The sequence below is a fragment of the Myotis davidii genome, unplaced genomic scaffold (assembly GCF_000327345.1).
Source record: "Myotis davidii unplaced genomic scaffold, ASM32734v1 scaffold461, whole genome shotgun sequence".
NCBI classification, from domain to species: domain Eukaryota; kingdom Metazoa; phylum Chordata; class Mammalia; order Chiroptera; family Vespertilionidae; genus Myotis; species Myotis davidii.
In genome coordinates, this window is record NW_006295825.1 from 2,165,215 (window position 1) to 2,178,688 (window position 13,474).

General features: G+C 49.3%; 1 protein-coding gene and 1 long non-coding RNA gene across 2 annotated transcripts in view; one reads left to right on the forward strand and one right to left on the reverse strand.

Annotated features, from left to right (window-relative positions):
- Nucleotides 1–9,022, reverse strand: part of LOC107184239 — a 24,822-nt gene extending 15,800 nt beyond the window's left edge. Inside the window, exon 1 of the long non-coding RNA XR_001515067.1 lies at nucleotides 7,384–9,022. This is a non-coding gene — a long non-coding RNA (uncharacterized LOC107184239). The remainder of the gene's footprint in view (nucleotides 1–7,383) is intronic.
- Nucleotides 9,023–10,187: 1,165 nt separating this feature from the next.
- Nucleotides 10,188–13,474, forward strand: part of RBPMS2 (RNA binding protein with multiple splicing 2) — a 29,090-nt gene continuing 25,803 nt past the window's right edge. Inside the window, exon 1 of the mRNA XM_015568469.1 lies at nucleotides 10,188–10,339. Coding sequence (XP_015423955.1) covers nucleotides 10,188–10,339 — 152 coding nt within the window. The remainder of the gene's footprint in view (nucleotides 10,340–13,474) is intronic.

Genomic DNA, 13,474 nt, shown 5'->3' on the forward strand with positions numbered 1-13,474 from the left:
GGGGGGGTTAGGGCATGTGCCGGGGGGGTGGGAGCGGCTGGAAGAGGTCAATGGGGGAAAAAGAAGACTCATGTAATACAAATACGGTATGTTTTTAATCAGAGAGGAAGGAGAGAGATAGAAACATCAATGATGAATCATTGATTGGCTGCCTCCTGCATGCCCCCACTGGGGATCAAGCCTGCAACCTGGGCATGTGCCCTTCACTGGAATCAAACCCGGGACCTTTCAGTCTGTAGGCCGATGCTCTGTCCACTGAGCCAAACAGGCTAGGGCAGTAAAGTTTTATTTGAACACAGCCATGCACATGTTTTTGTAAGGTCTGTGGCTGCTTTCCCACTATAGCTATAGAGTAGTTGCAACACAGATGTAATTGTATAACTCAGAGTCCTCTAAGGGTTGGTTGCCATTATAATGGTGGTGATACAGATGAACAACAGTAGGCCTCAAGCTACATAGCTAGTGATCTTGGGGTATTTATTTATTTATTTTTAAAATACATTTTTATTGATTTCAGAGACAGAGAGAGAGAAGATAGAAACATCAATGATGAGAATCATTGATTGGCTGCCTCCTGCACGCCTTCTACTGGGGATCGAGCCCGCAACCTGGGCATGTGTCCTGACCAGGAATTGAACCTCAGCCTGCTGGTTCATGGGTCGATGCTCAACCCTGAGCTACACCGGCCAGGCTCAAGGATTCTATAACAAACCTGCTGTGTCCTCCAGGACGAGCTATTGGGGACGGAGGAGTGGGTAGGGAGAAGCTGACTTCATGGCTCTGCAGAATGACCTCACTGCCTCCAAGGTCCGAAGGGATTAGACCCGTGTACCTTTGATGCCTCATTTGCTCCAGTCACATTGGCCTTCCTCTCCTCTGTCAAATGCACAAATTTTCTTCCTACCTCAGGACCTTTGCATATGCTGATTTAACGGGCTTTTTCTGTCATTCGGGTCCCAGCTCAGATATCACCACTCTCTTCTGGGGCCAAATCACTCTTCATGCTTACATGGCACTTGTAAGCAAAGTATTTTGTCCACTTGCTATTGTTTTTTGTTGATCTCCCTGAATGTAACGTGAGGTTTCTGTCTCATTCACTGCTGGAGCCCAGTGCCTAACAGTGGGTTTTCTTATGTTACTCAATAACTGTTTATTAAACGAATGAAATGATTCTTTTTTTTTTTTTAAAGTATATTTTATTGATTTTTTCCAGAGAGGAAGGGAGAGGGATAGGGAGTTAGAAACATTGATAAGAGAGAAACATCCATCAGCTGCCTCCTGCACACCCCCCACTGGGGATGTGCCCGCAACCAAGGTACATGCCCTTGACCGGAATCGAACCTGGGACTCTTCAGTCCAAAGGCCGACGCTCTATCACTGAGCCAAACTGGTTAGGGCTGAAATGATTCTTGAACAGAGTGGATCTTCTCTCCCTGGCTCTGTAAACCCACTCCCTGAGCCACATTTCCCTTCTCTGAGCCTCAGTTGCCGCCTATGTAAAGTGGACTATGAGGTTTAGATGAGAAGCTCCTAGCCTTTTGGTTTGAACATTCTATGACATGAAAGCACTGCCAGGGGCCTGACATAGGTAGGTTTGGAGATAATAGGTTATATTTGACTATGAGCCTCAGTCCCAGCCCAGGCCCTGGGGACAGATGGTAACATCTCTACTGAGGGATGAAGGAAGGAAGAGGTGAGGGAGTAGGAGGAAGGGAGACCCAGTATCTGGCAGGCAGGGAAGGCTCTGAGAGCTGCAGGCCCAGGGCCAGGAAGGAAGTGTCCAGAAAAGGGAGGCAGACAGGAAGTGGGAGCAACCCCACCTCAGAGGCATGCCTTTGAGCTTCAGAGTTGTTTGAAATTTGTATTACAAGTATGCATTAATTTGTGTGTGTGTGTGTGTGTGTGTGTGTGTTTTATTAAATTTATTGGGGTGGCATTGGTCGACATGACCATGTAGGTGTCAGGTGTGGGTTTCTAAGTTACAAGATCTGTATATTTGTGTGTGTTTTTAAAAATTGATTTTAGAGAGAGAAACATCAATTTGCTGTTCTACTCACTCAAGCATTCACTGGTTGATTCTTGTATGTGCCCTGACCAGAGATCACACCCGATACTTTGGCATGTCAAGATGACACTCCGCCCTAGCCAGTTTGGCTCAGTGGATAGAGCATTAGCACTTGGACTGAAGGGTCCCAGGTTTGATTCTGGTCAAGGGCACATATCTCGGTTGCAGGCTTGATACCCAGTCCAGGTCGGGGTGTGGGCAGGAGGCAACCAATTGATGTGTCGCTCTCACATCAATGTTTCTCTCTCTGTCTCTCCCTTTCCTTTTCCACTCTCTTTAAAAATCAATGGAAAAATATCCTGGGGTGAGGATTATCAACAACAACAAAAAATGACACTCCAACCCTCCAGCCGAGCTGCCTGGCTAGGGCAGTATGCATTAGTTTTGCAACTGAAAAAATTAAAATGCACGTGCCCTTTGACCCAGTAATTCCACTTCTAGGAATCTCCCCACAGGTAGAGAAGTTTGTATGAAATGATGCATGTCAAGGCTATGTACAGCAGGCTTGTTTGAAACAGCAAGACTGGAAACAATCTAAATGTCCACCAAAAGGGGACACGCTAAAAAAAAAGAAAAGAGGAGGGCAAGCTAGATAAACCAGGGCAAATCCACAAAATGGAGTATTATAGAGATGTTAAAAATAACAGCCAGTCTGTTAAGTGCTGATGTAGAATAATCTCCAAGGTCTCTCTTAAGTAAAAGAAGGCACAGAGCAACGTATACAGGGTGTCTACCATTTATATGAAAAGCTATACACACGCGTTTATAAATACTCAGTATACCCCTGGAACTTGTACTAGCTGCCAGGGGATGGGGTTGAGGGGAGCCTTAATGTTCAATCTATATATATAAAAGCGTAATATGCAAATCAATCAGATGGCGAAATGACTGCTAACTATGACATGCACTGACCACCAGGGGGCAGACACTCAACGCAGGAGCTACCACCAGCCCACAGGCCCCGATTGCCCAATCAGGGCCTGCTGGCCAACCTCTCGGTCTCTCCCCCTGGCCAGCAGGCTCTGATTGCCCAATGGGGAAGGGGAACAGGGAGTGGCAGTGGGTATGGGTGGCGCCAGGCCAAGGTGAGTGCAAGGGAGCGGGGCCCTGATTGGTCCGCTGGTCGCCCCACACACAGGGCGACCAGCGTTGGCAGCAGGGGGCGGGGCCGGCTGCCGGCCGCTGAAAAAGATTGGCCCTGATCACAGGCCAGGCCTTGGGACCCTACCCGTGCACAAATTTCGTGCGCAGGACCTCTAGTCTACACTAATAAAAGAGAAAAATGGTAATTGGCGTACGACGCTACCCTTTTCATTGGCTAATCAGGGCTATCTGCAAATTAACTGCCAACAAGATGGCAGTTAATTTGCATATGTAGGCACAATGCAGGGAGGCGAAAGGGAAAGCAGGAAGAAGCCCCCTGCCACTGACAGTGATCGGAAACCCAGTGGGGAGCTAAGAGCTGGGGGACAGGGCAAAGGTGGCCCTGGGGGCTGCCTTTGCCCTGCCCCCCAGCCATGATCGGAGAATCAGGCGCCTTTGCCGCCCTGGCCAGTGATAGCAGGAAGTAGGGGTGGAGCCAGCGATGGGAGCTGGGCATGGTCGAAGCTGGCAGTCCCAGGAGCTACGGGTCCCTTGCCTGGGCCTAAAGCGAAGCCCACGATCACGGGGCTGCTGCAGCTGCGGGTCCCCGCTGCCCAGGCCGGACGCCTCGGTCAGAGGCGTTAGGCCTGGGCAGGGGCAGAGCCTGCAACCGTGGGGAGCTGGGGGTCCCCTGCCCAGGCCTGACACCTCTGCCAGAGGCCTCAGGCCTGGTCAAGGGGCCGATCCGGTGATTGGTGATGGAAGGGTGATGAGGGTCAACTCCTCTGGCCGAGGCATCAGGCCTGGGCGGGGGCCTGGGGGTCCCCTGCCCAGGCCTGATGCCTGGGCCAGAGGCATCAGGCCTGGGTGGGGGGCAGAGCCGGGGATTGGGGGGATATGATGGTCCCCTTGCCCAGGCCTGAAGCTTGGGTCAGAGGCATCAGGCTTGGGCGGGGGGTGGAGCAAGCGATCAGAGGGAGATGGGGGTCCCCTGCCCAGGCATGATTCCTGGGCCAGAGGCCTCAGGCCTGGGTGAGGGCCAGAGCCAATGATCAGGGGGAGATGGGGGTCTCCTGTCCAAGCCTGACACCTCTGGCGGAGGCGTCAGGCCTGGGCAAGGGGCCGATCCTGCGATTGGAGGGGGATGGGGGTCAACACCTGAGGGCTCCCAGTATGTGAGAGGGGGCAGGCTGGGCTGAGGGACACTCCCCCACCCCACACCCAGTGCACAAATTTCATGCACCGGGCCCCTAGTATTTTTATAAAACTGAGTTAAAACTCATATAACATGAATCATTATAACCATTTTATTTGTTTTTTTAAAATACATTTTATTGACTTCAGAGAGGAAGGGAGGAGAAGAGATAGAAACATCAATAATGAGAGAGAATCATTAATCGGCTGCCTCCTGCATGCCCCACACTGGGGATTGAGCTTGCAACCTGGGCATGTGCTCTGACAGGAAATTGAACCATGACTTCCTGGTTCATAGGTCAATGCTCAACCACTGAGCCGCACCAGCCAGGCCATTTTAACCATTTTAAAATGTACAATTCAGTACATTCAGTGTTGTCTAACCATCACCTCAATGTAGCTCCAATATTTTCATCACACACAAACAAACAAACAAACAAACAAAAACCCCAAACACCACTGCCTCTATTAGCAGTTACTCTCTATTTCTCATCTCCTAGCCCCTGGAAACCACAAATCTACTTTCTGTTTCTACAGAATTGCTGATGATTCTACATATTTCATATAAATAGAATCATATTGTATGTGACCTTTTGTGTCTGGCTTTTTTCACTTAGTATGTTTTTGAGGTTCATCCACGTTGATCCTTTTCACGGATTTTTATATTCCACCAGAGGCCTGGTATACAACATTTGTACACTGGGGTGTAGTGGGGGAGAGAGTCCCTCAGCCCAGCCTGAACCCTCTCACAGTCCGGGACCTCTCGGGGAATGTCCGACTGCCAGCTTAGGCCCACTCCCCCTAAGCTGGCAGGCAGACACCCCCCAAGGGGTCCTTAGCACTGCCACGGAGGCGGGAGAGGCTCCCACCACTGCCACTGTGCTTGCCAGCCGTAAGCCCGGCTTCTGGATGAGTGGCGTTCCCCCTGTGGGAGCACACTGACTACCAAGGGGCAGCTCCTGCGTTCAGCATCTGCCCCCTGGTGGTCTGTGCATGTCACTGCGACTGGGTGTTCTGCCATTCGGTCGATTTGCATATTAGCCTTTTATTATATAGGATTGTATATATGACTATAACACATTTTGTTTATTCATTGATGGACAATTCATTTGGGTAGTCTCCACCTTTTGGCTATTGTGAATAGCACTACTCTGAACACTCATGTACAGGTCTTTGTTTAAATATCTGTATTCAATTCTTTCGGGTACATATCTAGAAGTGGAATTGTTGGCTCATCTGGTAATTCTATGTTTAACTTTCTTTTAAAAAAATATATTTTATTGAATTTTTACAGAGAGAAAGGGAGAGGGAGAACTAGAAACATCAATCAGTTGCCTCCTACACCCCCCCCACACACACACACTGGGGACATGCCCGCAACCAAGGTACATGACCTTGACCAGAATCGAACCTGGGACCCTTCAGTACGCAGGCCGACGCTCTATCCACTGAGCCAAACCGGTCAGGGCTATATGTTTAACTTTCTTAAGAACTGAAACTGATTGTAATATTCTTTTGTGCCTTGTGAATCTTATACTATAAGTACCATGACAAATATTAGCTTTTCTAGAAACAAAGAAAAATATACATATAAAATGAAGGTGTACATTTATTTAAAAAAAACTTACTGTATAAATACAAGGGATTATTGCTAGATACAAAATTAGCAAATACTTAGGTAGAGGATTCCTGGAAGAAAACTGCATTTTGGACTTACACTTCAATTCGTTTGTTTCATTGTAGTTCCAGTGGTGGAATACAGGGAGACCTGAGTTCAAATCTCAGTTCTGTCAGTTATAGCTGTGCATCACTATATAGCAGTGATGGCGAACCTTTTGAGCTCGGCGTGTCAGCATTTTTAAAAACCCTAACTTATCGCTGGTGCCGTGTCACATATAGAATTTTCTTGATATTTGCAACCATAGTAAAACAAAGACTTATATTTTTGATATTTATTTTATATATTTAAATGCCACTTAACAAAGAAAAAGCAACCAAAAAAATGAGTTCGCGTGTCACCTCTGACACGCGTGTCATAGGTTCGCCATCACTGCTATACAGGTTACCTAACCTCTTTGTACCACAAATGTAAAATACAGAGAAATTACCTGTTCAGCCAGCTGTGAGAGCTGAATGAGTTCTGAGACATCTTATGCCTAGCTCTGAGCCTGCCATACAGCTGGCAGCCTAGGTTAGCAGCCTTATGCAGGCAGGGTTTGGAAGCTACTCTCTTCTATCCTGAGATCTGTACTCTGCAGCCTTTTTCATATCAGCTTCTCTGATTCCCCACATGCTCAAAGAATTCCTGCAGCCCTAACCAGTTTGGCTCAGTGGATAGAGCGTCGGCCTGCGGACTGAAAGGTCCCCGGGTCAATTCCGGTCAAGGGCATGTACCTGGGTTGGGGGCACATCCCCAATAGGAGGTGTGCAGGAGGCAGCTGATCGACGTTTCTAACTCTCTATCCCTCTCCCTTCCTCTCTGTAAAAAATCAATAAAATATATTAAACAAACAGAAGAAAGAATTCCTGCAGGCCTGGCCCTGCTGAGCAGTCCCCCTCCCACAGTATCTCACCACCCCTAGTGCCCGTCCAGAAGAGAGGCCAACCAGAGGGTGAGGGGACAAGAACCAGAGTCAGGTGCTGGCAATAGGGCCCGCTGTCTGCCAAGGACTACCCTATGGTAGGGAGCATGAGTTTGCTCTATGGAGCTATAGAGCCCAGGGCCACATATATGGAGGAGTTGCCTAAAGGAACAGGGAGACAGATTTGGGTTTAACCAGAGGCACACCTTAAATTTTTCATTGACAGGACATAATGCCAAGCACTGTTGTGTAATTCTACACAAACTGTCCCCATTTCACAGATGAAGAAATTGAGGCTCGGAGTCCTTAGTCACTTTGCACAAAGTCACAAAAACAAATATAAAGTGCACCAAGGTTTGAACCCAGGCCTGTCTCAGTCTAGAACTTGGAAGCTCAGCTTCTGTGCTAAGAGATCAATGGCCAAGTACTTGACATATGTTAATTATCACTAATCATTACCTGATAACAATATTACTGTAAGTAGAGCTGGAGGTGTAGTAGGAGGATGAGGCGTTTGGGGTGGGTGAGGTTGCTTTTCCCCAAGTTCAGGCCAAGGCTGGATTAGTCTTTGGTGGAGATTCGCGTGTTTGCTGCAGGCAGTTGGATTCAGGTCCCGGGGTTCTAGTTGCTAGGGTACCAGGAGATCCCTAAGGTCTGCCCCCAGAAGTTTGGATGCAGTTGTTTTCACTGGGCCACAGGAGTCTGTCTTCTTCAAAAGGCAATTCTGGTCTGCAGCCAAGTGTGAGGTCCATTGACTTGTGTGACCACTAGGGCCCCTTCTAATACAGATTCTATGATCTGCAATGCCCACCTCAGGGGAAGCATACTATCTCCTTAAATCCCTGACGTCTCAGAGAGAATGAGTGCAGCTGCTCCCTTTCCCTTATGAATCAGAGGCTTTTTGGAAAGCAAAGACTGTACAAGGAGCCTCACTGGCAACTTCAGGGGGAAGGTAGAGCCAGCTCATCCTCCCTCCTGGCCCCTCCTCACCCACTCTATGCAGAGCCAGGCCCCAGAAGAGTGTCATTTGCCCCACTGGACCCTGGGTCAAGTACAACTATTCCTACTTTCAGTCCCTAGGTCTTTCTCGGAAACTGTCTAGTGGGGCCAGCTTCCTGGCATGCCAGGCAATTCTGCAATTTGTCTGGCGTGGGGGGCCCTCTCTCAGGCTCTGAGAGACCTGCAACTCAGGCAGGGACGCAGGCCAGAGTGGCATTCTCAGTGACCTTTGGTTCCCTGGGAAGGACTCGAAAACAGTAAAAGTTTAGCAAGTGCCATTTAATCGTTGCCAGAACCTTTTTTTTTCTTTTAAACACACACTTTCTAAAGGATAAAAGATCATTTGAGGGCTCCATATGAAAATATCTGTGATTAGTTTGTTTTTTTTTCTTAGAAAGAAAACTTCCAAGCTATCTGCCTTTGAAATTAAATAGAAAGTATAAGATGAATTCAGTGCCTGGCTGTGTGACCTTAGATGTTGATTTCAGCCGCTGAAACTCAGTTTCCCCATTTGCAAAGACCACCGGCCCAGTGGCTGGATAGGAACTGGCAGTGGGGGGGGGGGGGCTCTGGCTGCAGAGAGGGAGGTGTCAGTTGGGAACCCAGAATCTAGGCCAGGAACCTTTGACCTGCCCAGACACCCCTTTTGGGTTTCTGATTGTTGTTTTTTAATCTTTTGCTTACTTTTCAGGTTCCTGGCATCCTACTCTCTCTCCCACTTTGGGAGAAGGAAGAAAAAGCAGTTATTGACATGTTAGTATAAAAATACCCCTCTCGGGGATTTTTTCCATGGTAACTCAAGCCTTTCATTCATTCAATATTCATTCCTAAACCCCCTCCACCAGGACCTGAGCTGGGCACTGAGAATTCAAAGATCAGAAAAAGATACCACCCCTGTCCTCGGGGTCCTCCCCTAATTTTCAGCCACATGGAAACAGAAAAAATAACATTATGTGCAGGGAGGGCAGAGACACTGCCCTTGGGAAGACTGGGTTCGAAGTGAAGTTCTTGGTTCTATTCCTTCGCTGATTTTATAATCACTCCTCTTGTTGCCAGAGCCGTGGTCGGCAAACTGCGGCTCACGAGCCACATGCGGCTCTTTGGCCCCTTGAGTGTGGCTCTTCCTAAGCCTTAGGAGTACCTTAATTAAGTTAATAACAATGTACCTACCTATACAGTTTAAGTTTAAAAAATTTGGCTCTCAAAAGAAATTTCAATCGTTGCACTGTTGATATTTGGCTCTGTTGACTAATGAGTTTGCCAACCACTGCCCTAGAGCTTTGAGGCCCTCATAGAACTTCCAGAGCTGGGATCTCATTTAACACTCAAGAAAGCCTGGATAACACTCAGAAGAGCCTGAAAGGCACCTCCCGTTTTACTATGAGAAAACAAAGCCACAGGGAGATTAAACGACCTGCCTGTGGTCACGTAAATTCAAACCTGGGCCTTCGGACACAGTTTTTTTGTTTTGTTTTTTTTTTAGAAATACTGTTTGCTTTGGATTTGAACTTGGGATCTAGGTAACGGTGTGGCCCAGAGTAAAGGAGGCAAGGGGAGAAGGAGAGAGCTCAGGAACTTTGGGTTGAAAAGACCCAGTTTTCGGTCTTGACCTGCGCCACCTTTAAACTAGCAGTAGGACCAAGGGTAATAATCACAATCAACAAGAGCTTACCAGGAGCTCTTACTTACCTTGTATAACACGTCCTTGAAGTTGTGCGCTGTATTCCCATTTTACAGATGAACTCGTTGATACTCAGCTGGTAGGCTGCCCAAGGTCACAGAATCAGAATCCTGTCGCAGGGCTATTTTACATTTTCCCCATCATCCACGTCATCCACTAGTAGCTGGGCAAGTTCCCGAATATTCCTGGGTCTCAGTTTTCTAATCTTTAATTAGGAATAGCAGGGACAATGGGAAGATTAAGTCAGACTGCACATTAACTGCCTGGGGCAGGAAGGCGTAGGTACTTTATAAATGTCAGCATCCAGCCCCCTTCCCTTCCTGAGACCTCTTACACCAAGGGGAGCTTAAACCTGTAAATGCCAAGAAAATACACCTTAGCTACAGCTCAGCCTTTGGGCTTCAAGGTCACCCTCTCTACCTGCCTTCTCATTGCCCAGGTTTTCCTGATGGTGGGGAAGCTGAGGTTAGAAAGTAGCAAGGCATACTACCTCAGGATGCTGGGTGGGTCCCAGGGCAGCATTTCTCAGGAGTGAGGCCATCTGAATCCTTTCCATCCCCTAAGAATAAAACACCAAAGGATAATGCATGTACAGAAAAGCAAAGAGAAAGGGCCATATACCCCAGATAACCCAGAGGCCCCAGGAATGGTCCAGTATCATTTCCGCGAAGGGTTATTGAACATCTACCACAGCAAATGCCCATCACTCATCAAGTTCTCTGCAGAAATTGAAAGGTGAGGCTGTATTCACTTAGCAGGGTTTGTGGATACTTCGGAGTCAGAGATTTTCACAGCTGGTAGGTGAGACTGCAAGACAAGGTATTCCCCGGCTCAAGAGGACACAGAGAAGGCCCTAAGAGAGCATTTGGGAAGGGGTGTGGGTGGGGAAAGATCAGGAAGCTGGGGAAGGGAGGGGGGAACAGAAATGTGAGAAGCTCAGAGGTAATGGGAAGCCTGGCACCACGGGAGGAGGGGGCACCGAAGAGGTTGCTAGAGGCTGGGCTACCAGGTCAGAGTTGGAAGAGACTGAGTTAAAAGTTCTCACCCGCCAGGCAGTTGCCAGAGTTGTATACCCTGAACTCTTGTAGCCCCATTTGCATCAACTGGATACTGGCGCCCGGGTGGGTGGGACCTTTGCGTTGACATCATCCCCAAATCCCTCTGGAGTCAGAGAGTCTTCCATTTCAGGGGCTGTGGGGATACGAGGAGGACTGACAGGTGCTGCCTCCAATATGCTTAAAGGCTGGCCACACATCCAGGAAGCTTTCTGAAGCAGTAAGAATCCTCGTGTAAGGTGCTTCTCATGAAGGCAAAAGAGAATAAGACTGGAAATAATGCAAATGTCTAATAACAAAAGATGTCAAATTGTGGCACATCGCCCTAGCCAGTCTGGCTCAGTGAAAGGGTTCTGGCTTCGATTCCGGTCAAGGACATATGCCTGGTTGCAGCCTCAGTCGCCAGTAAAGGGCATGCAAAGGCAGCCGATCAATGATTCTCTCTCATCGCTGATGTTTCTCTCTCCCTTCCTCTCTGAAATAAAAAAAAAAAAGTATATTAAAAAAATTATGGCACATCTCATGGGGGTTAACAATAATAAAAAATTATGACTGAATAATTTTAAGAAATGCTCATGACAAATTTAAGATAAAGGGGGTTCTGAAAGTATAGATCGCAAATTTTTGCACGGACAAAAAGATTAGAAGGAAATATTAATAAATTGCTCTCTAGATGGCAGATTGTTTCCTAAACTATTTTATAGCTCACAACCCTTCAACGATGTGCATATATTGCTCTTATCATCAGAAAAGTAATAAATATTTAAAAATAGTCATCAGCTTCATGTCACGGAAAAATACAGCAGTGGGGGTCAATTGTGACCTCTGTGTCATTTGTCACTTCTTTGGGCCTCAGCTTCCTCCTCTATAAAATGGGAACCTGAAGGACAAGACGAGATGCCCTTCCTCTTTGAAAAATTCCAAACTAACTGAAGATACCGGAGTTTAGAAAACCGGCCAGGCTTCTCCTGGCAGAAAAGGGAGCCGAACTGAAGCAGGAATTTGAGGGAAGTGAGGATTTGGATTGATAAGGCGGGAAAAGCAGAGAGGAAAGAAAAAGGGAGGAGGAGGAAGAGGAGGAATAATCTTGATGGGACAAAGCTGGTGGTCCGCCTGCTGGGAAGATCTAGGGCAGGGGTGGGGGAGATTATGCTGGGTGGACTGCGGTTTAGGAAGGATGGTCTGGATGTCTCCGGACTCACAAGGTTGGCTCCATCTGGAGGTACCAGAGGCTGGAAGTACCTAAAAAACCGTTTGGGTAAAGTGAAACACTTCGCATAGAATGGCAGTGCCTGCTCCCTATAGGAGGCGGATCCCCTCAAACTAGAGCCTGAACCTAATGTTCACAATGGGGGCGGTGGGAAACCAGGGTGCTTCTGGCCTATCCGCCAGCACATAGTAGGTGCTCAACCATGATTTACTGGGAGAATATGTCTTTGGGACACTGCCTATTTCTAGGCCTCAATTTACCTAACTGTGAAGTGGCAGGCTAGGAAGGAGGTTAAGATTTGTTGCGGAGACTAAGTCAGGCAAGTCTGTCGTAGCCGTCCCACCTAGGGGTGGGCAAACTTTTTGACTCGAGGGCCACAATGGGTTCTTAAACTGGACCGGAGGGCCGGAACAAAAGCATGGATGGAGTGTTTGTGTGAACTAATATAAATTCAAAGTAAACATCATTACATAAAAGGGTACGGTCTTTTTTTTCAATAGTTTTATTCATTTCAAACGGGCCGTAGTTTGCCCACGGCTGCGTGGCTAGATACTCCGGGGTGGCCGCACGAGCCTTACCTAGCAGGTCGGCATACTGAGGCTCTGAAGGGGGGAGTCACCGGTCTAGGGTCGGGGATCCTCACTGGTCTGTGAGTGCCCCCCAACCTCACTCCAGCGACGCTGCGCGCCGCGTCCAACATTAAAAGGCAGGTGCGGCGACCAGGTTGGCCCGGGGACAGTGAGCAGAAACTAGGAGCAGGGAGGCAAATCACGGCGGCAACGCCGGATCCGGGCCAGGTCCCGCCGGTCTCTTCCGTCCCAACGGAGCCTCTGGCCGGGGTTCCCGGGGTCGCAGCTCGAGTTCAGAGCCAGGGGCGCCAGTCCTGGGGCAGCTCCACCGGCCTCGTGGCTGCTGCGCTTGAAGAGCACACCGAGGTGGGGGGGCGGGTTGTACAGGGTGGCGGCAGGGGCCAGCCTCAGCCCGAGCGGGTTTTCAAAAGTCAGAGGAAAAGCCCTCCGAGGGCCGCGCCCTTGAGACCCAGGAGGGGAGTCACTGCCGCCGCGCCCCGGCCGCAGGCGGCTCTCCCTTCCCTGTGCCCCGGGCTCTGAATGGGAGGGGCAAGGTGTGTTCGTGTGGGGGGCTTGAGGCCGTGGAAAGAGAGCACCCAAAGCTGGAGGGGGGGAAGGGGAAGGGGAGGGCGCACGGAGCCTTCTCAGTCTCGGGAGGTACCCCCTGCTGGAGCTTGTGACCATTTGGATCCCCAAGACTCGTCTCTCCGCCCAGAGTCCCAGCGGCGGCCGGGGCTGGGAAGGGAGCTGAGGTCTACGTCCCACCCTCGGGGCTGGAAGCCTGCGGCCAGAGAGGGGAAACGATTTCCTCAAGGTCACGAAGCAAAACTGCGCCCAGCCGGGGCCAAAGCCCGGTGTCCGCGCCCACCCCACGGCCCCGCCCTCCTCCCCAGAACCTGCCCCCCAAAGCAACCCCGAGCTCCTGGGAGAGCGGAGCGCGCGGGCCAGGTCTGGGCGCTGAATTTTGGGGTGCAATGGGTGCCCCGGGCCCTAGGATCCGGATCAGGGCACAAGCGGAGCCTACTTCCTGAAGCCG